General features: G+C 42.3%; 1 protein-coding gene across 4 annotated transcripts in view; it reads left to right on the top strand.

Moving 5' to 3' along the window:
* The window catches only part of LOC142877440 (copine-8), an 84,200-nt gene that overhangs the window by 1,192 nt on the left and 60,739 nt on the right, over positions 1 to 22,269 (top strand). The window contains exons 1-5 of one of the 4 annotated variants that reach the window (XM_076012087.1): positions 7,455 to 7,577; positions 18,825 to 18,865; positions 19,233 to 19,316; positions 20,747 to 20,793; positions 21,783 to 21,886. In XM_076012087.1, the coding sequence (XP_075868202.1) occupies positions 20,770 to 20,793; positions 21,783 to 21,886 (128 nt within the window). In that variant the 5' untranslated portion in view covers positions 7,455 to 7,577; positions 18,825 to 18,865; positions 19,233 to 19,316; positions 20,747 to 20,769. Of the gene's footprint in view, positions 1 to 7,454; positions 7,578 to 18,824; positions 18,866 to 19,232; positions 19,317 to 20,746; positions 20,794 to 21,782; positions 21,887 to 22,269 lie in introns of those variants that run through there. The other 3 variants (XM_076012086.1, XM_076012085.1, XM_076012084.1) reach the window with 3 other exon arrangements.

The raw sequence follows: 22,269 nt of genomic DNA, 5'->3' as shown, positions 1-22,269 counted from the left end.
AGATGAATGAAACTGAAAGTGAATTCCCTATTGCACGTTCAAGCTGTCGTGGGCTGTTGTGTCTCCCTCTGCCGGTATAGATGCCAATCAGGTCTGATGAGTGGCGCTGTTGTATAGGCCCTTCGTTACTGTAGTTACAGTGAAGGTTTTTTTGTATCATCTCCTTAGAAACAGTGAGGTCACCGTCTTCTTGTAGCACAGTAATAGTCAATGTGTGGCAGTTTGCTGATATCTGAGTCACCAAACTCTTGGACCCCCCAGTGTGTGCATGTGTGTTTTCCTCACGTTCCTAAAGATGCGTATACTTCCATTTGTGCCCTTTATGCTTTCTCCTTGTAGAAATAAACAGCGAAGCAACATCAACATGGTTTCTGCTTTTGTTGGAAGTTTTCCCTGGTTGTCGGACGCAGTTAGAATGAAATTGATGTGATGGTAGCTGAGGGAAAGCAAAATGAGTGAGTACTTGCTAAATAAGACGCACAGCAAGAGATGTATGCAATGTGATAATAAGGCATCCGTAACTTGATTGCAAGATAATAAATGAATAAGTTAATTTCAGGGCAGAAAATACAGGGTGGGCTTGGCTTTTTTTTTGTCATGAAAAGCGGCATTCGCTTTGTCAAAAGATGTGTTTGTTATGCTTTGTACAATAAATGTAATTAATTTTTTCCATTAATTAGATGTCTTTTCAGTCAAATGTTTTGTTTTTTTTCCCAGATGAAAAGCAGCTTAGTTAAATGATCAGTAAAGGAGAAGGGGATAAAGTGTGACTGCCATTTAGTAGCTCTCCTTGTGTAATTGGTATAATATGATTCGGATAATGCTCCGGGTCACAAAGTAAGAGACTGAGGAAGAAGAGCTTGGCTCACACTCAGCGGGTAGATGGAGGTGTTTCTCTGATCGATGACCGAGCCTGAGGTATCAGTCAGGATCAGTGCGCGGTCATCTCTGCCTCCTCTGTGTTCGACAAAGAATGCACAAGCCACATAGCGTGTTCACGCGCACTGTAGGCTACGTACAGTATATGAATGGGTGTGCACACACAAGCCATCGGCGAAATACGGTCCAGCAGTTGCATGAAAGTGAATTATGCCCTGGTGCAATTCGTGCTGCCAGGGGACTTTGCTGTGAATAGCCTTAAGCTGTATTCACATTGAACGTGGCTAGCGCAGGGTGGAGGCAGAGCACCCATTCATTGTGCACGTGTTACCACAGCGCAAGAGCGCCTTGCTGCGCAACCTGAGTGGTGCGCAAGGGGGACGCCTGCCTCCTCCGCACCTTGCGCTCAATTTAAAAAAAAATAATAATAATAATTCGGGCGCAGCGCCCTTTGAATAGGAGAGCAGCCGGTTCTGAAAATAAAGTGCCCAGATGCAGAGCAGGGTGCCAGTTAGCGATAGAGCAAGAGCAGGAGTGAGAGAAGTGGAGGAAAAACTTAGAAATTGTGTCTTGCAGTGTCCCGAGCTCTGGGACTCAAGACTGCTGGTCTACCGTTAAAATATATTGTCACCCTATTTAAATAATGGCCCAAGTAATTTCTTACTTTATTTTTTGCTATTGTTCACTATTGTTTGTGGTTTGTTGTAGTGGAGGTTAGTGGGAAGACTGCAGGCTGGTCATTAGTTGCAATAAGTCCATTGCCGAACGTGGTTGTGGTTGTTGTGAATGGTCGTCTGCACCTCACAGCCGCTCAGATTGCAGGGCCGGGGAGGAGTTTAAAGCTGTGACAACTGCTTTCGGTTTCGGTCTGTGCAGTTTATGTGAAAATGCCGGCTTTGTGAAAACACAACGCCGAACCGCATAGATATTTGTCCGTTTTCAGTAGGGATGGGCGATATATTGGTGTTTGCGATGTATCGTCAAAAGAAATTCACCACGGTAAGAATATGTCATCTCGCGGTAATAACGATAAACTCCTTTTGATGACGTAATTACGTGCGCAACCACTTGCTGCTGGCAGCCGGGAGCTCATGTGGAACCCAAATAACAAGCATGGGGCTGATAACGTACCCTCCGTGCACGAGAATCGAGAATCAATCATGGATTGTGTCCGAAGTGAAAATACATTATGAATGAAAATTATTTGCAAACATCCTGTTTTACTTTTTATTTATTTTCTTTTGGGTTGGCGAACCGCAATGTTGAGGCAAGAAATGCAAAAATGTTAGCGAACTTTTACTGGCAGGACTCTGAGTTAATCTTAGCATTTTCAGGCTTTGTGTTCTAAAGTAACTCGAAGCCACACCGTCTTTTCACGAGGATCTTTCTTTCTGTTCTCTGTGGCGCTAATGTTGTTAGCGAGCTACTGCTTCTTTAAACACGGCGTGCTTCAGGCGTTCTCTTCTTCTTCTTCTTCTTCTTCCGCCTTCAGGGACTAAACTTGCGGTGCCACATCAAGCAGGGCATATAGGTACTACATTGTTTCCAGCATATCCGTATAAACAGGATTTTTTTTTTCCAAGTGTGGTTTTGAGAAGAAGCTTATTTTTTCGACCTTCCTAGTGGAAGCTAGGGCCATTTCTAATTCTTGGGGGCGCTAGAGGTGGAATTTTGCCTTTTTTTCCTTCATTTTCTTTCATTTAGTACCGGTTTGTACCTCCGTGCCAAATTTGGTGACTTTTGGAGCATGTTTTGTAAATAATAATAAACATTCGAATAGCAATCGGGTCTTCGCCTTGCGAAGACCTGCTTTGATGAGAGCAGGCCTTTGCTGAGGCTCAGTCCGGAATAAATATAAAGCTACTTTATAGGGGTACAGGCTGGTGTTTTGAACAGAACCTTGTACATAAGAGTTTGTGATGGTTGACTGTAGGCCTGTCACGATAACAAATTTTCCTGTCGGGACAATGGCTCCGCGGAACCTCGGGCGGTACTTTTTTTTTCACAGTTGGGAAAACTGGAGGGGATAATTGTGCTTGAGGTGCGTGTGCATGTTCGTCGTATTCCCCTTCTTCACCACCACTACTTTCGAACAAATGCGGCATATCGGCTCGTCCGTGTTCATGGGCTCACCTCGTTCGCTTCATTTGAAGCTGAAATGTTCCCATACTGGCACTGTTCATCACTCATAGCGTTTGCTCGCTTTTCCTTCACTTCGCTCGTGTGTGTGTGTGTGTGTTTGTGTCGCTCATCCCGTGACAAAGAGACTTAATGACTGACAGGAGAGTTCACTCACTCCGTTCATTCCGCTATAGAGCCAACGCGAACAGGTGTCGAGACAAATGCACAGAGTGAGACCTTTTCTCTCATCCAGCGTGTTTGGTAGCGAGAGAGGAGAAAAACAAACGCACGTGTCAATTTATCAAGGTCGGCAAAATTACCGACTTGGTTTTTATTTACTGAGAGATTAATTGAATTATCGATTATCGCGACAGGCCTAGTTGACTGAAAAAGAATTTTGAAGGCTAAATGTCTTACATCATACAATAAGCCTTACTTGTCAGGTGTTGGTGGACTCAAATGCACGACAACCACTGATGCAGTTTAAGAGGTTGAAACGGGGAGGTCGGGCAGTCCGGGGTCGAGAACCAGTGCAAGCGGTGGGAGAGGCAGGCGAGATCGGCGTCGGGGACGGGCGGAGGTCGATAACAGCGAGAGGATCCAGATGAGGCAGTAGTCAAAGCCGAGCAGGGTCGTTACAGGGGAATCGGTCCCAGGATGAGGCGGGGGCAAGGTCGGAGACGGGCTGTTGTCAACCGGGGAACGAAGGAGTACAACAAGGAGACAGGCGCTGGATTACTGGTGCAATGCAAAACAGATAATCTGGCAATGGGGGAACATGGGGGACTGGTTAATAAAAGCAGTGCAGATCAAAGGCGAAGATTGTTGGCTATCAAGAAAATAAGGGCAGATTGTTGGCTATCAAGATCACCGGCACAGACTGTTAGCTTGGAGACCGTGACATTACTGACCGAATATACTGCACGCTAAAATTAAGAGACATGTTGTATGGTTAATCTGTTAATAGCAGATCTACACGCTCACAACATATGTAATATTAATCTATATCTACAAAGCCAAATGGTAAATTGTCAATAATTGTTGAGGAGTAAAAGTATAGTATATGCCTCTGAGATGTTGTGGAGTAGGAGTATTAAACATTGGAAATGTTTCATTTTTTTTCCAGATTTTCATAATAATATACAATGTGTTGGATTTTGAATTTATATGTGCTGGATTTTACTGTGAAACATAAAAGTGATGCTTCAACGTTGTTCAGGTCGGCTGTCAAACAATAACAGATTTCACTTTGAATCTCAAACTATGATGAACAAAATACATGTATACTTTAAATACCTGCATTTTGTATATTGCCAGCAGTTCGGTTTATTATCATTTTTCTTTTTTACACACATCGATACTTTGAGTCACTGTTGGGCTGGACAAAACAGTTTTGTTTCATTGTTGTTTTCTTTAAAAACACGCAAAACTACCTGGGTTGTCACGCAATCCTTCAATCCTCGTGTGAACCGGTCGAACTGCTGCGCAAGACGCTCTGCTTGTAAAACCTGTCCTGTGTGAGCGTACTGCAGTGAAGCAGAGCGTCTACGCGTACGCTCTGCTGACGCTTCTGCTGACGTGTGTTTTCCGGATCATTAGTCACACTTTTTTTTTCATAGTTGGCTGGTCCTGAGACTTATAGTCCTGTGTGTATATGTTTTTGTTTTTTTTTCCTCTTCATTATGCATTTTTGACTTAAACAACAGAGCAACTTATAGTTCAGAAAATGCAGTAGTTACTTTCCACCACTGCTTAATGTTGGTCACATTTCATAACAACAATGTTTCTTGGACCACCGCAACGTTAATGTTTACGTCATGATTTTTATGTTGAATTTACCTTGTCTCGGGTCGTCCGCTCATGCTGTCAAATGGGTGTTTTCTTTTGAGGTGCTGCAGTATTGAAGTTGTGCTGTAATGGAACACACACCACGATGTTGTCCTTAATTTTTAATTTGAAGTGATCCCACACCTTCAACCGCTTCTGTCTCTTCCCCTTATTACTTTCACTTGGCTGCGTCTGCTCATTTTCGCTGTCTTCGGTCCCGCCCTCTGCCATTCTGTCGGCTCGCAGCAAAACTCGAGCCGACATGTAAATTGACGAATTCCCTCCTTGCTCTCATTAGCTGTGGGAGCCTGTTGGCTGGACATGAAGACTTCCCCCTGATTTAACGTGACCAAAAGACCACTTCCATCTTCTCCCCCGCTTTGCAAGGAGGCACATGGCCTGTGATGGAAGCACGTCGTGTCAGACTAAATAGAGTCAGTGCAAAACATGAGCTTTAAATGTAATTAAACGAGGCATTTAGGTAGATGAAATTCAGTGATTATTTTTTTTGTAATCAGTTTACTCAAGGAATTGTTGCAGCCCTAAAGCCAGCTTTATGTCTGTAGACGTTTGATCGTTTTGAATCAAGGCTGTCTGAGCTGAAAGGAGGCCAAATATGAAAACAAGGTCATGATTGAGAGATCTGGCTTACGAGACTGCTGTTAAACTGTGATCACTTATGTACATGTTGTTGGGTCCGCTTCGAGTCCCTGACCCCAACTTTCTGTGAATACTTAATAACTTTTAGTACCTGTTTCGCAATCCCTAGCTCAGGTGACCCCCCCCTCAGCGGTTCATCTTTCTCCTTCATTGATTGCCCAGCTCATGTAGACCTTTTGCCTGACGCGAAAGGACATACGTTTCCCCTTACATATAGATGGAGGACTAATATTGAATTGATCACATATTTATTGTTCAGGTGATGAATGGGCTTCCCCTTAAGCGTGGCGTTCAGACACATTCGGATGGTGTCAGGGGAAGGAGTCTTATCCAGCTAATTGGCTGAAACATGAAACAAAAGAAACGTTACCCATTTAATTTAATTGCTTAAACTTTTGTGCATGATGTTCACGTAGTCCCTTTGAACCAGCCTGACAAAGCAATATGTTTTGTTTTTTTGTATTTTCTTTTTATACAAGTTAAGCCAGTTGGCAACGTTTCTAGATTCTCCTGTTTGTGTTCGAACTGTTAACCGAAATACTTGTCAATTAGTTTGGGTGTGTTTTGTGTCCACACTTGAGCTTTTGTCTTTTGAGAACTGAGGCCCTTTTAATTTTTCATAAAGCCCACATGCTCCACATTTTTTTTCTGTTGCATTTTTGAAATGTGCTGATTGCCTCTTGGAATTTATTGTAATTGCAACCACTCCTTGTTTGGAAACGCCGCCTGCTGATGATACACAGATGTACATCGCCATGTCTCCTGATGAGACAGGGCCAGTTGATGCTCTTTTTAACTGTATTTTAGATATCAAGTCATGGATGGCAGAGAAATTCCTACAGCTCAGCCAGGATAAAACTGAAGTGTTAATTATTGGTCCTGAAGGCCAGAAAGAGGAACTTTTACCAAAACTACGGGATTTTAAACCCTCACAATATGTAAAGAACCTCGGCGTTATTTTTGATACTGGCACTTTTGTTCCTCACATACATAATATTACGAAAATAGGTTTTTACCATCTAAAGAATATAGCCAGAGTCCGCCCGTTCCTCTCTCAGACCAGCACGGAGGTGCTGATGCATGCTTTTATTTCCTGTAGACTAGATTATTGTAATGCCCTGCTCTCTGGTCTTCCCAAAAAGAGTATTAATGGTCTACAAATATTACAAAACTCAGTCGCACGTGTGCTGATGAGGACCAGAGGACGGGATCACATTCCACCGGTTTTAAAGTCGCTGCATTGGCTCCCTGTCCGCTTCAGGATTGATTTTAAGGTTCTCTTATTAGTTTTTAAATGTCTTAATGGTCTTGGGCCATCTTATCTATCTGACCTGCTTTTATCATATCAACCCTCGCAGAACCTGAGGTCTTCTGACACTGGCCTGTTAACTGTTCCACGAGTCAAAACAAAAACCCATGGTGAGGCTGCATTCAGCCATTATGGCCCTACTCGGTGGAACAGCCAGCCAGAGAGCCTCAAGGCCGCAGAGACTGTTGATATTTTTAAAAGGAAGCTCAAGACGTACCTTTTTAATCTGGCGTTTAACTGACTTCTTTTACTTTTATCTCTCTTACTTCACTCCTTATGCCTTTTATTGCATTTAATGATTTTTAGTCTTTTTTTACAATTATTGCCTGTTTTGTCTATTTTATTTATTCTGTTCCTTCACTGATTTAAAAAAAACAACTTATTTCTCTTATTTTACTATTCATATGCCTTTTATTGCCTTTTAATGGTTTTTATACTTTTTATAACTATATCTGTCTATTTGTATCCCACTGTTCAAATTTTTATTTTTTTTTAATGTATTTTTTATTTGTTTATTTGTTTATTTGTTTATTTATTTATGTATTTATTTATCATTTTTTTTCTCTCAATTTACTTTTATACTTTTAGTGCCAGTGCCCTCCACGCTGGGAGTTATGCCTGGTCTGCCTGCAGGGACGTTGGATCAAAACGGGTTGTTTTGGGTCTCTTTGACGGCGCTCCCTTCGGCTGCAGACTATGGTGCCTCCCTTTGTGGACGGCCACCCATAGTGGCCTTTCCTCACCCGGTTCCTGTGTGCCAAGCTACTTTACCAATGTCTGTGTGAGTACGAGTGTGGGCGTTTGTCTGTGTGCGTTGGTGTGGAGGGGTGGGTCCATATGAGGGTGGGGGTGGGGGGTCTTTTATTTATTTTTATCTTTTTTATTATTATCATTATTATTATTATTATTTTTTAAATTTATTTATTATTATATTCTTTTTTGTTAAGCACTGTGGGTTGCATTTCCTTTTCCATGAATAGTGCTATATAAATAAAGTTTATTATTATTAATTCTGTGAGGCCGAGGCAACTAGGCAACATACTGTTTGTAAAGAGGTTTATATGAAGTTTGCAAGCTCAATAATTTGTTTTTATGGAACTTGATTCTAGGGCTGTGAATCTTTAGGAATCCCACGATTCGATTCAGAGTCGATTCTTGGGGTCACGATTCGATTTTTTCACGATTCTTTCAAATCCAAACGATTCGATTCAAAAACCATTATTTTCCCATTTTACAAACGATTCTCGATTCTAAACAATTCTCAGGCTCTACTCCAGTCTGCTGGCATGGGGCTTGGTGACGGAGTGTACCTGAGTCTGTGTTTGCGATTGGTTGGAGGAAGAAATGACCGTAATATTGAGCTACATGATTGGCTATGATGAAAAAGGAAGTGAAACTTTTTCTATCGAACTTTTTATCGACCCCTTTTTTTCCTATCGCAGCACACGTCTATCGATCGATCGATATATATCGTGACTGAATTATCGTCCAGCCCTAGTTGACAACATGCTAATTTTCACTCTTATGTAAACAAATGTTTGCCCATATCTTTAGTTCATACCCCTATAATTTGAAAGCCATTCGCCAGCATATTAATGGCTCACATACACTAATATTTACGTTCTTGGATATCCGAATTTGGCATCGACGGATAATTTGATTCTATGATAGTCGATGGGCTTTGACCATTTCCGTTGGTGCTATAAATACATTGAAGTTCAGTAAACAACCCGAATCATTAGGTTGTGAGTTAGATTGTGTGCCTCAACTGTCAAACAACTGTTGTGCACGACAGGAAGCAATGATGAGTTGCTACAGTAGAGGCACTGTGATAATGTCACGCAGTCATGTGGCAACATAATCTACCATCTGATCAGTCCCGCAGCCTGGGCTCTGTCAGGCTCAGCGCCTGGCAAAAATCCAAAAAGATTCTTATCTCTAAAATGCACAGCACCGTGGATTGAAGTTTTATGCAGAAACATGAACCATATAAACAAACCCCAACCTCGAAAAGTCTTGCTCTCAGTGACATACACTGTTGATTGTAGGATGCAAGCGTCGCAAGAGTTTCAGACCTCTTGGATCGGTAAACCATATTGATTATGTTGGGGCACTTTGTGTTTTTATCTTTGTGTTGATGGTAAAGTTCAGTTCTGGGTTAAGGGTTAGAGAGGACTTCAGAAGGGTGAATATCCAGTTCTTAGATGACCAGTTCTTACAGAAACGGTCAAGGAGGGTCAGATTTTAACAAGCTATTCTGTGTGTGTTTGTTTTTTCTCACGACCTATCACAATAAATTTAAATAGCATCATATAACTGTACAAATGATCCTCATAATAAAGAATTTTGATATGTCCTTTCGTTGTTGTTTTTTGCACTTATAGTCTGGGCTTAGCCTAGTGACATGGAACATGTTCCTGCATTCATCTGGTAATGAGCCAAGAGAGAGCGTTTGTAAACGAGAGAAAATATTTGATTGCACGACGATTTGACAAACCTTTTCTCCCCCGTCCTGTCCTATTCAAACCTGCCATTCAGATCTTTATCCGTCAAGAAGTGAACTGATTAAGGAGGCATCTGACATTCGAAAGCCTCGTCCCCACGTACCTGGGGAGTATACGGCAACTGGACACGAAAAAGGAGTCCTTTGTGTGTGCAGATGGAAAAAAGAAAACATTTTGAAACCGGCACGATGATTGAAGGATTAAATACTGAGTGAACTCCAGGTGGAGTGCATGGTCGGACTAAAAGCCAAATTGAATTAATTTGTATAAGTGACCACATTGCTTGCATGCAGATTGTCTCAAATGTTCCCCCCTATAAAGCGTCTGTATTCCGTGGTTGTATTTAGTGATCGTTACCTATCTTGAAATGAATCGTTCGATGTTGGATTTCTCTTCTTGTTCTTGGAGTGTATTTGATGATAAATGACGTGGCCGAAAGAACCTTTCAATGGTACTCATTGAACGGAAAGACCTTGAGACACTGGGGAATCGCGTCATTTTTGAAACAATTGTGAAGGAGGAGCTGTAAAAAAAACAAAAAAAAACGATGAACTTTCCCAAAAGGAGAAAGGAAGACAATTGATTAACTCATTGACCATCTTGCAAGATCAACATTCTTTTCCCTCCAGCAATGATACAAGTTGATGATATCCATTTCCTCAAATGAATCACATTGATGTGCACCGCGCATCGACTCGCACTTGCCCTTTCAAAGAAAACCGTTTTCTGCTCTACCCCGCCAAAACCTCCGCTTTTTACCACCACGATTCCGTGACCTTTCTTGGCCCCATACGGCTGTCGAAATGGTTGTCCTATTGTAGACGCCACTGACAACTGTCACTTTGAAGGAGGAACTGGAGGTGGGGTTGCCCTGCTGTGCGTTGGTTCAATACCAGCCAAAAGCATAACGGTGTGTGTATGTGTCTGCCGAAGACAGCAGCCGGACTCGCTCTTGCCTGGCTGATAGCATGTGTGTCTGATCGGCGGGTGGGGCTAGTAATGATTTTTGGGTGTGGGAGCACCGCCGCGGTCCCAGCATTTACAGAGACAAAGCTGCACTGGAGATACTCTGAGTGGCACTGGATTGATCCCAGTGTCTTGCCTGTCACGGGGGGCGTTTCTGAGCGAGGCATGGTGTGTTTTTGATGGCAGCGCATTTTGTGTGTCAGGAAAAGTTTGCGTGGGAGTGCGGGAGGCTTGGATTTCTTGGTATTTTTGAGTCAGATTCTTTTACCCTCTGGAAACAAAATTGCAATTGACCCTGATTTCATTGTTGCTCTCCTGCAGCCGACGGTCTCCCATGTCACAGTGGCCCCGTTGTTTATCGAGGGGACATCCGGAAGTCCTGCAACGCCCTCCTTGCCCCTCCCTGATTGGTAATTAGTTAGTGCAAGTAAGGGTGCCTTTCAGTCTTCAGATCTTGTGCTTGGCTTGTGTACGCAAGTTTGAAGCGAGTCTGGACCTACACTACTGACTTCCGGTTTGACACGTCGGAGTCGGTCGCAAACTGGGTAACTATTCGGTTAACGTTCGTTTGAATTCCTTTTAAAATCCGCACACTCATGTTGCAGCATTGAATTTCGGCAAAGTGCCCTGCGGCATTTTGGCAGGCATTTCATTGAAGGAAATAACAGCATTTCTTTTAATATTGATGCATTATTTTTAAAGAAAAACATTTTTCTCAACCAAATGCAAATAAACATTATAGTCGAGCCTCGGTTATGATATAATCATTCTGAATATGCATATCTAGCCTATAGCCTATTTAGAGAATGATAAGTTAATTATACATGTAGCTATTTCCTTCAAAATGTGTTGTTTCTTAATTACAATTGTCAGGCTCCCGGACAGCCCAATTTAGTTATTCGGGGCTGAGCCTCAGCAAAGTGCTGCTCAAATCCGAGCAGGTCTTCGCAAGGCGAAGACTCGATTGTATTTGTAACGTTTCTTCTTCACTATTATTATTATAGTTCCGCCGCCGTTTTACGGCCCATTTTGACCCCCTGACCATATGTGGCTTCAAAATTCAGTATGACATAGACTTGGACCTTCAATCCAAAGAATCATCTAAAAAAAATGGAATTTTCAAACCGTTTTCGTGCAACAGCCCTCCAAAGTCGACGCTCATTGAAAATTGACCAAAAATCGCTAAAAATCCCATCGCAAAAATTAAAATGCCTCTAGCCTCCTCTAGGAAGGTCGAAACGACATGGGGCGAAAACCCACGCGTTCCTTGGATAGAGACCTACATTCTGATATGCTGACCTTTGACCCCTGACAAACCGGAAGTTAGCTATTTTCACTTGTTTGAAATAATCCACAATCACAGAACTCAACAACCGTGAATGCTGCAAGGTTCAAATTTTGTATTACACAGACTAGACTGTCAGAAGGTCAACGTAAAAAGAATGGTCCGGATAAGTTGCACCGTTTTCATTTTATAGCCCTTTAAAGTTGATGGATGTGAAAATTTAACTCAATGAAAAAATAGGAAAACGAAAAATCCACCTAGCACCCTCTAGGAACATCGAAAATTCATACAACAAAAACCCACGCGTTCGTCTCATCAAGCTCTACGTCGCGTACGCTCTAATCTTTCAAAATGGACAAACAGGAAGTGAGATATTTGAAATTCTTTGAGCTCACCCCAACGAAAAAAAAAAAGTCTGTTTTTTCACTGACCACGCCTACACCGTTATTCACACCCCGGATAACTATATATAGTTAGATAGCTGAAGCCCTTACCTCAAAGATGATACCAATATCTTTCACGTAGACTCAGAAATGGCGGAGTAAATAGCCTTTTTCCCACGCCTACCCAGATTGGAGGAAGCGGGTCTGACAGCACAGCGATTTAAACTCGTGATGCTTCGTTCACTGACCACGCCAACCAACACCATACAAAATCTGCATTAGCTGCTTCCACATATTAATCATAAGACTTCTTCCAGTTCTCATTTCACCCACAAAACATGCTTCAAAAGTCATCCAGGGGTGTCGGCAGGCGATGGCAGGGATTTGCCAGATGTCGGCAAGGCTCGACAGGATTTTGGAGGACTGAGTGGGCATCACAAGGGGTCGATAGGTGTCGGAGGGGGAGACAACAGGGGTTGCCAGGATTCCGAAGGGGTCAGCATTGTCGGGGGGCGTCGACAGGGGTCGGATGTCGTCGGCAGGCGTTGGTGTCTGTAGTGGGGCATCGGCGGGTTTCGGGCAGAATCGCCAGGGGTTGGGGAGCGTCGGCGCGGCAGGCGGTGGCCGGGTAGGCTCAGTCCCTTAAATGCTGCTTGCAGCTTTAATTCGGGGCTGAGCCTCAGCGAAGTTCTGCTCAGATCTGAGCAGGTCTTCGCAAGGCGAAGGCTCGATTGTATTTGTAATGTTTATTCTTATTATTATTATTTACACATCTTTGAACCCCATTTTGACCCCCTTACCAAACAAAATTGGTGAATTAAATATGCCACATTGGTAGAAACTGGCAAAAAATTTCATAAAATTAAGAGAAAAAGGCAAAATTCAGCTCTCTAGCGCCCCCTAGAGGCGTTTGAAAATTTCACGCCCCAATTTGACCCCCTGAACATGCTCCAAAACTCACGGGGAAAAATTCCACGTGTTCGTCTCGTCAAGCCCGACATTTCGTACGCTCTAAATTTTGTCGCCCGACAAACAGGAAGTGAGTTATTTCCACTTTTTTACCAATTTTTACCAGTCATAGAGACATGGGGCCAACACCCACGCGTGCGGTCAATCCAGACCTATTTGCTGATATGCTGACCTTTGACCCCAAACAAACCGGAAGTGACCTATCGTCACTTGTTTGGAACAGAGTGAAAACACGAGGCTCAGAAAGCGCAAGTCCGACGGGCTTGAAAATTGAGTATGACGGACCTTCAATCCAAACAATCATCAACAAAAATGGGAGATTTTCAAACCGTTTTCGTACAACGGCCCTCCAAAGTCGACATACATTGAAAATTGACCAAAAATCCCGTCACAAAAATTTCAACTTCTCTAGCGCCCTCTAGGAAGGTCGAAACGACATGGGACAAAAACCCATGCCTTCGTTGGATACAGACCTGCATTCTGACACTCTGACCTTTGACCCCTCACAAACCGGAAGTCAGCTATTTTCAGTTGTTTGAAATCATCTAGAGTGACAGGACTCAACAACCGTGAATGCTGCAAGTTTCAAACCTTTTGTATTACACAGACTAGACTGTCAGAAGGTCAACGTAAAAACAATGGTCCGGATGCGTTGCACCGTTTTCATTTTAGAGCCCTTTAAAGTTGATGGATTTCAGAACTGACCAAAATCCTAAAAAAACACCAGAAAACTAACTAAAAATGCACGTAGCGCCCCCTAGGAACATCGAAAATTCATACAACAAAAACCCACGCGTTCGTCTCATCAAGCTCTACGTCGCGTACGCTCTAACCTTTGTCGCCCAACAAACAGGAAGTGAAATATTTCGAGTTGTTTGAGATCGCCTCAACGAAAAATAATAAAAGTCCGTTTTTTCACTGACCACGCCTACACCGTTATTCACACCCCGGATAACTATACATAGTTAGATTGCTGAAGTCTTTAGCTAAAAGATGATACCAATATCTTTCGTGTAGACGCCGAAATGGCTGAGTTCTAAGCTTAGATGTCCAAGGTGGTAAAAGCGGAAAAAGCGGAGCTAGCGGAGCTGGAGGCGCTAACTGTGCTGCTGCAGGTTGGGTGCTCTGTTTCAACACAGACACAGACACACACACACACACACACACACACACACACACACACACACACACACACACACACACTATACTGTAAATGGCTGCAGTTTCCTTCACAAAAGTGCTACAGATGTCATTCAAACATCCACGTGTTTGTCTCATCAAGGCCTATATTTTACATTTGACAGCCACTTCAAAAAAAATGCAGGTAAAAACTATGCATAATTTGCATACACAGGCATATGATGATTACACCTCTTCTCCCTCTTTTTCAACACACAAATGGCTGCAGTTTCCTTTAGAAAAAAGCTACAGACGTCATTCAAACATCCACGTGTTTGTCTCATCAAGACCTATATTTTACATTTGACAGCCACTTTAAAAAAAAATGCAGGTAAAAAATATGCATCATTTGCATACACAGGTATATTATGATTACACCTCTTCTCCCTCTTTTTCAACACAGAAATGCCTGCAGTTTCCTTTACAAAAGTGCTACAGACGTCATTCAAACACCTACGTGTTTGTCTCATCAAGGCCTATAATTTACATTTGACAGCATCTTTCAAAAAAAAAAAACAGGTTGAAAAATCTACATCATTTGCATAGACTTCTTTCAGCAGATGTCGCCGGGCGTCGGCAGAGGACGGGGGTCATCGGGGGTCATCAGGGGTCGTGGCGGCCACGGCGGCTCATCCCCGCAAACGCTGCTTGCAGCTTTAATTCTTATTGTTATTATTTACACATCTTTGAACCCCATTTTGACGCCCTTACCAAACAAAATCGGTGAATTAAATATGCCACATAGGTAGAAACTGGCAAAAAATTTCATAAAATGAAATTGAAAATGACCGTTTTCATTTTCAAATGCACCGTTTTCATTTTAGAGCCCTTTAAAGTTGATGGATTTCAGAACTGACCAAAATCCTAAAAAAAACACCAGAAAACTAACTAAAAAAGCACCTAGCGCCCCCTAGGAACATCGGAAATTCATACAACAAAAACCCACGCGTTCGTCTCGTCAACTTCTACGTCGCGTACGCTCTAACTTGTGTCGCCCGACAAACAGGAAGTGAAATATTTCGAGTTCTTTGAGCTCCCCCAACGAAAAAAAAAAAGAAGTCCGTTTTTTCACTGACCACGCCTACACCGTTATTCACACCCCAGATAACTATATATAGTTAGATTGCTGAAGCCCTTAGCTAAAAGATGATACCAATATCTTTCATGTAGACGCCGAAATGGCTGAGTTCTAAGCTTAGATGTCCAAGGTGGTAAAAGCGGGAAAAGCGGAGCTAGCGGAGCTGGAGGCGCTAACTGTGCTGCTGCAGGTTGGGTGCTCTGTTTCAACACACACACACACACACACACACACACACACACACTATACTGTAAATGGCTGCAGTTTCCTTCACAAAAGTGCTACAGATGTCATTCAAACATCCACGTGTTTGTCTCATCAAGGCCTATAATTTACATTTGACAGCATCTTTCAAAAAAAAAAAAACAGGTTGAAAAATCTACATCATTTGCATAGACTTCTTTCAGCAGATGTCGCCGGGCGTCGGCAGAGGACGGGGGTCATCGGGGGTCATCAGGGGTCGTGGCGGCCACGGCGGCTCATCCCCGCAAACGCTGCTTGCAGCTTTAATTCTTATTGTTATTATTTACACATCTTTGAACCCCATTTTGACGCCCTTACCAAACAAAATCGGTGAATTAAATATGCCACATAGGTAGAAACTGGCAAAAAATTTCATAAAATGAAATTGAAAATGACCGTTTTCATTTTCAAATGCACCGTTTTCATTTTAGAGCCCTTTAAAGTTGATGGATTTCAGAACTGACCAAAATCCTAAAAAAACACCAGAAAACTAACTAAAAATGCACGTAGCGCCCCCTAGGAACATCGAAAATTCATACAACAAAAACCCACGCGTTCGTCTCATCAAGCTCTACGTCGCGTACGCTCTAACCTTTGTCGCCCAACAAACAGGAAGTGAAATATTTCGAGTTGTTTGAGATCGCCTCAACGAAAAATAATAAAAGTCCGTTTTTTCACTGACCACGCCTACACCGTTATTCACACCCCAGATAACTATATATAGTTAGATTGCTGAAGCCCTTAGCTAAAAGATGATACCAATATCTTTCATGTAGACGCCGAAATGGCTGAGTTCTAAGCTTAGATGTCCAAGGTGGTAAAAGCGGGAAAAGCGGAGCTAGCGGAGCTGGAGGCGCTAACTGTGCTGCTGCAGGTTGGGTGCTCTGTTTCAACACACACACACACACACACACACACACACACACACACACACACACACACACTATACTGTAAATGGCTGCAGTTTCCTTCACAAAAGTGCTACAGATGTCATTCAAACATCCACGTGTTTGTCTCATCAAGCTCTACGTGCGTACAGTCTAATTTTACTCTAATCAAACGGGAAGTGAGATATTTGAAATTGTTTGAGATCGCCCCAACAGAAAAAAAAAAGTCTGTATATTTCATGTAGACGCCGAAATGGCTGAGTTCTAAGCTTAGGTGTCCAAGATTGCAAAAGCGGAGCTCGCGGAGCTAACTCTGCTCCTGCTAGTTGGGATAGCTGCAGTTTCATTTCGGGAAGTCCTACAGGCGTCATTCAAACACCCATGTGTTTGTCTCATCAAGGCCTAGATTTTACATTTGACAGCATCAACCAAACAAAATTTTAAAAAATGGAGGTGAATAATCTGCATCATTTGCTTAAACTTCTTTCAGAGTCAGCAGATGTCGCCGGGCGTCGGCAGAGGACGGGGGTCAATTGCAGGCGTCGGCAGAGGTGGGGGTTATCGGGGATCGCATCGGCCACGGTGGCTCAGTCCCGCAAAGGCTGCTTGCAGGTTTAGTTATTATTATTCTTCCTACGCGGCTTCTCGCCCCATTTTGACCCCCTTAACCTATACCCAAAGTCTTGGAAACTTCCGTGCAAGTCAGACCCGGAAATTTGACTGTTATAAAAAATTCAAGGCAAGTCATAAAGACATGGGACCCACGTGTTGAGTCAATTCATACCTAACTTTTATTGATGTACTCCTATTAGCCAAAACAACCCGGAAGTGAGCTATTTTTACTTGTTTGAAACTAGGTCAAAATACAAGGACCTGAAACCGTAATTGCTACGGCCTCGAAATTGGAATATGACAGGGATGCGACCTTCCTGGCAAAATGAAGAGCGCCGAATCAATTATGTCAGAACCGTTTTCATTTTACGGCCAGCCAAATTTTACAAATTAAAAAAAAAAAGAAGTTGATCCTTATTTTGATCCACTTCCCAGCCTCCAAAAGTCACCAAATTTTTTATGCAGGTCAGAACTTCCCCAAAATTTGATTTCTTACAAAAAAAAATTAAACTCCGCTCAATAGCGCCCCCTAGAGTGTTTACCCCATTTGGACCCCCTTAACATGCTTCGGTTGCTCCAAATTGTGGTCGCATGTCGGGGCTGCTCTAAAATCTTTCTCTGATGAAAACCACAAGAGGCCAGCTGCTCCAGAGCGCGCACACACACACCCACACAGACACACAACTTGCACAAATGGAACACAGAGGGAGCCCAGGAGCCTATTAGGAGTGCCACCTTCTGTGATGTGCTCCGAGCAGCAACAGTGAGTCTGGAGCCTCCTATTCTTACTCAAATGGAACTGCCGTTTTCCCCCTCCCTTCCTCTTCTTTTTTTCTTTAAATGGCCTCCATGACTGAAATGTAATTGCACATTGTTGTGCGTCAAACTTTATTTTTTGTTGTTGCTGCATATCTTCACTTGTGCAAATCTTAAGAATCTTCCTTTGCGAAGTAACACAAAACCCCCTACGACCCCAGCTTGGGGGTTTTGTCTCCCGGGGGTCTTGAGAAAACCAAACACTTTGCTGACCGTTAAAAAAAATATCACGACTCGCTGCGCTCAATGTGACCGACTCCATGGTTTTAAGTGTAGAAGTCACAGCCAGGAGAGGCTATCCCTTGGAAAAAAAAAAACAAAAACAGAAAATGCCCTTTTGTCCCCCTCATCCCACATCCCACAAAAAGGAATCAAGCTTAACGGATTGGGCCAAATTCTAAAGCAACTAGAAGAAAAAAAATGCGGGTTGACTGAGAGCACTAGCCACGTCCTAACGCTGCCAATCAGAAGTAACAACAGGCTTTTATTAAATCTGATCCTGTGCTCCCTCTCTGGGGGAACCCCCACAAATGAATTCATTACTCTCCCCCTCTGCTAAAACCCCTGAGGTCAAACCGTGGCGCCGAACTTAATGTGATTCTGAAAACTGGAAAGAAAAAAAGAGCCGCAATGAATGAAGAATCCTGCTAAGAATTAAAACTTGTTTAAATAAAAAGTCGGTGAAGGAGCAACTTCAAAGTTCCGAAAAGGAACAGGTTCCTAAAAGTTTGTATGGACCTCCCGGGTTAAAGAGGGTGACGGGTCATAGGACAGTACTTGTCGCAGCTGCAGCCAAGTTTCATTAGAAATTTAACAATACACAGTTTTTTTTTCATCATTATCACATGTAAGGTAGTAAAAGTGAGCAGCAGTGAAGTGACATCAGAGGCCCTCTCTGTCTGTTCATATTGAGTTCTGGTCTGGGCTCTTGGTTTATTAAGCTTTGTGTGTAAGTGTTCAGAATCTCTGCCTTCTCCCGCCACCCCACAGTCACAGCTAGACCGGCATCTGAAACAGAACTCTAGGATGCTATAATGGGAGCGCCAACACCCCAGAATGATTGTTAGAAAAATAGATGATTATTATTTTTTCCTCTGTCTCCACAGAAACCTGCTGGACATGGACACCTTTTCCAAATCAGACCCAAGTAAGTTCTGCCCCATTTGTCAACTTGATCTTATTTATGTATTTATTTATTTTTTACCCCAACTCTAATGGCCCATCCATCCATCCATCCATCCATCCAATTATCTTCAATACTCACTTCTTTCCTGAGGGTTACTCAGGATTACAAGGGTTCTGCTGCTTTCCATTACACTTTTGTGATATACATCTACATTGATATGTCTGAAAGACCACATCATGAGAGCGTACAAATCTTTTACTGATATTTTAGGGGTTCTTCGAAGTTTAAGTGTTTCCATTACCAGTTTTTATTGCAATATTTAGGTTTTACGGAGTTCTAGGGGTAATGAAAACTGAGCTTTTGGTGGCCTGCGGGGACTTTATTTTAGAGATCTGCAGTGGAGAAGCGAGACACGAAGGCCAAGACTGATACCTGAAGTGTAGGAATACTGACTCGCACTGTATAAAATCAGGTAACTTATTCAAACATGGAGGCTTATTTAAAACAAAAAGAAGAAGAAGAAGACTTCAGTTAACTCTCCAGTTGAATTCAGCTTCCTTCATTTGCTTTTTGAAACGGAATAACCGTCCGTGATGGGAGAGGAGGACAAGCGCCTGCTGCATCCAAGCTCCTCAGTCGGGGTATCAGCCAGACCCGCACAAAATCGTGACACCTTTACACACACACACACAGCAATTGGGAGTGACTTATAAATGCGAGCTCCTTTGTTGCCGAATTGATTTCTTCACCCGCTGCCCTACACTCACTCCCTGCCACTCGTGATACGATACCGAGATTGGAGTCGGGATTTAAAAATGGAAGCGGTTTTCCCCAAAACTAAGCCTTTTTTTTTTTTGAGGAAAACGCCACAGCATCGTTTGACGCAACGGCTCTGTATGACCCGGATAGAAGTGACTCAAGGCGACGATGACGAGCTATTATTAACAGTTAAAAACAGTGTGGTGGGAGGAGCCAATTACATGTTCTCGTGTGCTGAGCAGCATTTTAGATTATGCTGAGTGCAGAGAGCCGGGCCCTGTGATGTGAGAGGGCTCGACAGGGGCAAAGTCGCACAGAGATAACACTCGGCAGGCAGTAAAATTGGAATTGAAAACAGGAAAATTGGTCCCTTGGGGCTGATTATTGGAACTGTTGCCAAACTTCTTTGTGGATGGATGGCATCAGACACGGATGAGCAGAGTGGAGGTGCCATTTTGAAAAGGGGGCAAAACAAGATTAAGATCTTTCCCTCACACACACTGTACGCTATGTATTATTATAAGAAAGTCAGTGTTGTCAGTTAGTATTGTCCATGCATTAGTTTAGTCATCTTTATAAATATTATTTTTACTCACAATCCCTTAAATTCACTCTCCTTTGTCTCTGAACGTCTTCTATTTCACTTTGGATATTTTTGTCTGCAATTGTTTCCTTATCAGTCTAATTTTTTATTTTATTATTGATGTTTATATGACAAAAAGCAAAAAACATCAAAGGGCCCTAAAGAATAAATTGTGATCAGCGAACGCAGTCATTTTGCTTTGAGAAGAATGCCTTGTTCCAGGAAATAACATCATGAGCTGAAATTATGTCTTTCTCCATTTGAAAATCGGATCGTAACATATGTTCTGATGCCGTGCTTTACTGTAACAGAGTTCAGTGCTTTTCTGTCATTTATTTATAGTTGCATACATTATAGTCCATACATTAAACATTTCACTTGTTTTTGGCTCTTAAAATAATGATCAATCAATCATTTTGTTGATGGCATTCCTTGTTTTTCTTAATCTCAAGTATGACTATGTAGAAAAATTCCTTGACCGCCATATTGATTGTTAGCTTTTGGCTAGCTGGTTTGCATTTGTTCATGATGGGAATTTTGGTTTTCTCTGCCATTTGCAGTTTGCGTTCTCTACACGGAAGGAATGGGCAACAAGGAATGGAGAGAGGTGAGCATGACACCTTATGTACCTTGATACAGAACAGAGTGCTTTGAATACTTTGAGTACTCATACCTGTTAGTATTTGGCTGCTTCTCTGAGTGTCGAATTGTTCTGAAGTGTAAGAGTTCTGTGGCTAAAGAGTCTAGCAAAATCGGCATGCTGATTTTTGCAGCATGCTATATATGTTGACTACTCTCATTCATGAAGACCAGTGAGGTTCGCCGTTGTCTGCTTGAAGTTGAAATGTGGATCAGTTTATATTTAAAGTTGAGGCACATTTCGCAAACATTGGTTCAATCTGTTTTGCAGACCCGCTGACTGAAACAAACGTGTGATTATTTTTGTTTATTATGCCAGATAATATGAAGCCGTGACCGCATTCCAAATTATGTATTACTCACAATGCGGTTTTGATCTAATTGTACAAATCTAAATTTGAATATTGATGCACTAATCGTGATAAATAGTCTGAAGTGTTTTGACGCCTGCAGAAACCTGCTCAATCGCCTGCCTGTTTCAAGAGAATGAATATTCACAGATGCAAATACAGCCCGATGCCTGCCCTCTAATCATGCGCAGTTCTTCATATTTCTCGGTGGCTCATCACCTCCACGCATTATTAATGGCTTTGGTTAAATGCCAAAACGAGGAGCCCACTTGACCCTGATTGACTGGATAACTCGGCTGCCAAGCTTTCATGAAAAAGAACACCCGTGTTTGCAGGTGATTCAGCACGGTTCACCAGAGTGCTTGTTAAAAAAAATGTATGTATTTGAAAAAAACATGTTTCAGGTAGGACAGGTGCTAAGATATTTAAAGCGACAGATGGTTTTACATTGGCTTGGAGTTATTTGCGATAGAGTTGAGATACCACACTCCTCTGGGATGATTTGCCTGTGGAAAGAAAAGTGAAATGTATTGAGAAAAACGTAGTCCAGTCAGTTTTCTTTTTTGCCTATTCATAAACCAAGCTGTCTCTTTTTCTCTGTGTCCAGTACGGCAGGACGGAGGTGATCGACAACACGTTGAACCCAGACTTTGTGCGCAAATTCCTCCTGGACTACTTCTTTGAAGAGCGACAGAACCTCAGATTTGACCTGTGAGTCCTGTGCAGTTTATCTGTAAAATGGTTAGAAAAAAATGTAAGGTGGGCGCGAGTCAGATTTGGCAGCCTCTAATTTTGATTTTGACGATCATTTTTTGTGGTTTTGTAACTACACACAATTGTATAAAAAATAAGCTCAAGCAATTCGAAAAAACATTTTTTTTCTTGTCATTTAAACACCCACGCTGCAGTGATGCAGCAATAGTTGTAGACAACAAACAAAATAAATCAACAAATGGCAACAAAAAATGGAAAAATAAAGATGGCATGAAATTTTGTATATACAGTATATATATATATATATATATATATATATATATGTATATGTATATATATATATATATATTTGTGTGTGTGAAATGATGACATGATATATT

This window comes from Nelusetta ayraudi, unplaced genomic scaffold (genome assembly GCF_046127955.1).
Source record: "Nelusetta ayraudi isolate G7.1 ecotype Tasmania unplaced genomic scaffold, CSIRO-AGI_Nayr_v1 ptg000135l, whole genome shotgun sequence".
NCBI lineage: Eukaryota > Metazoa > Chordata > Actinopteri > Tetraodontiformes > Monacanthidae > Nelusetta > Nelusetta ayraudi.
Note: the sequence above shows the minus strand (reverse complement) of the source record. Positions and strands in the feature narration are given on the sequence as shown.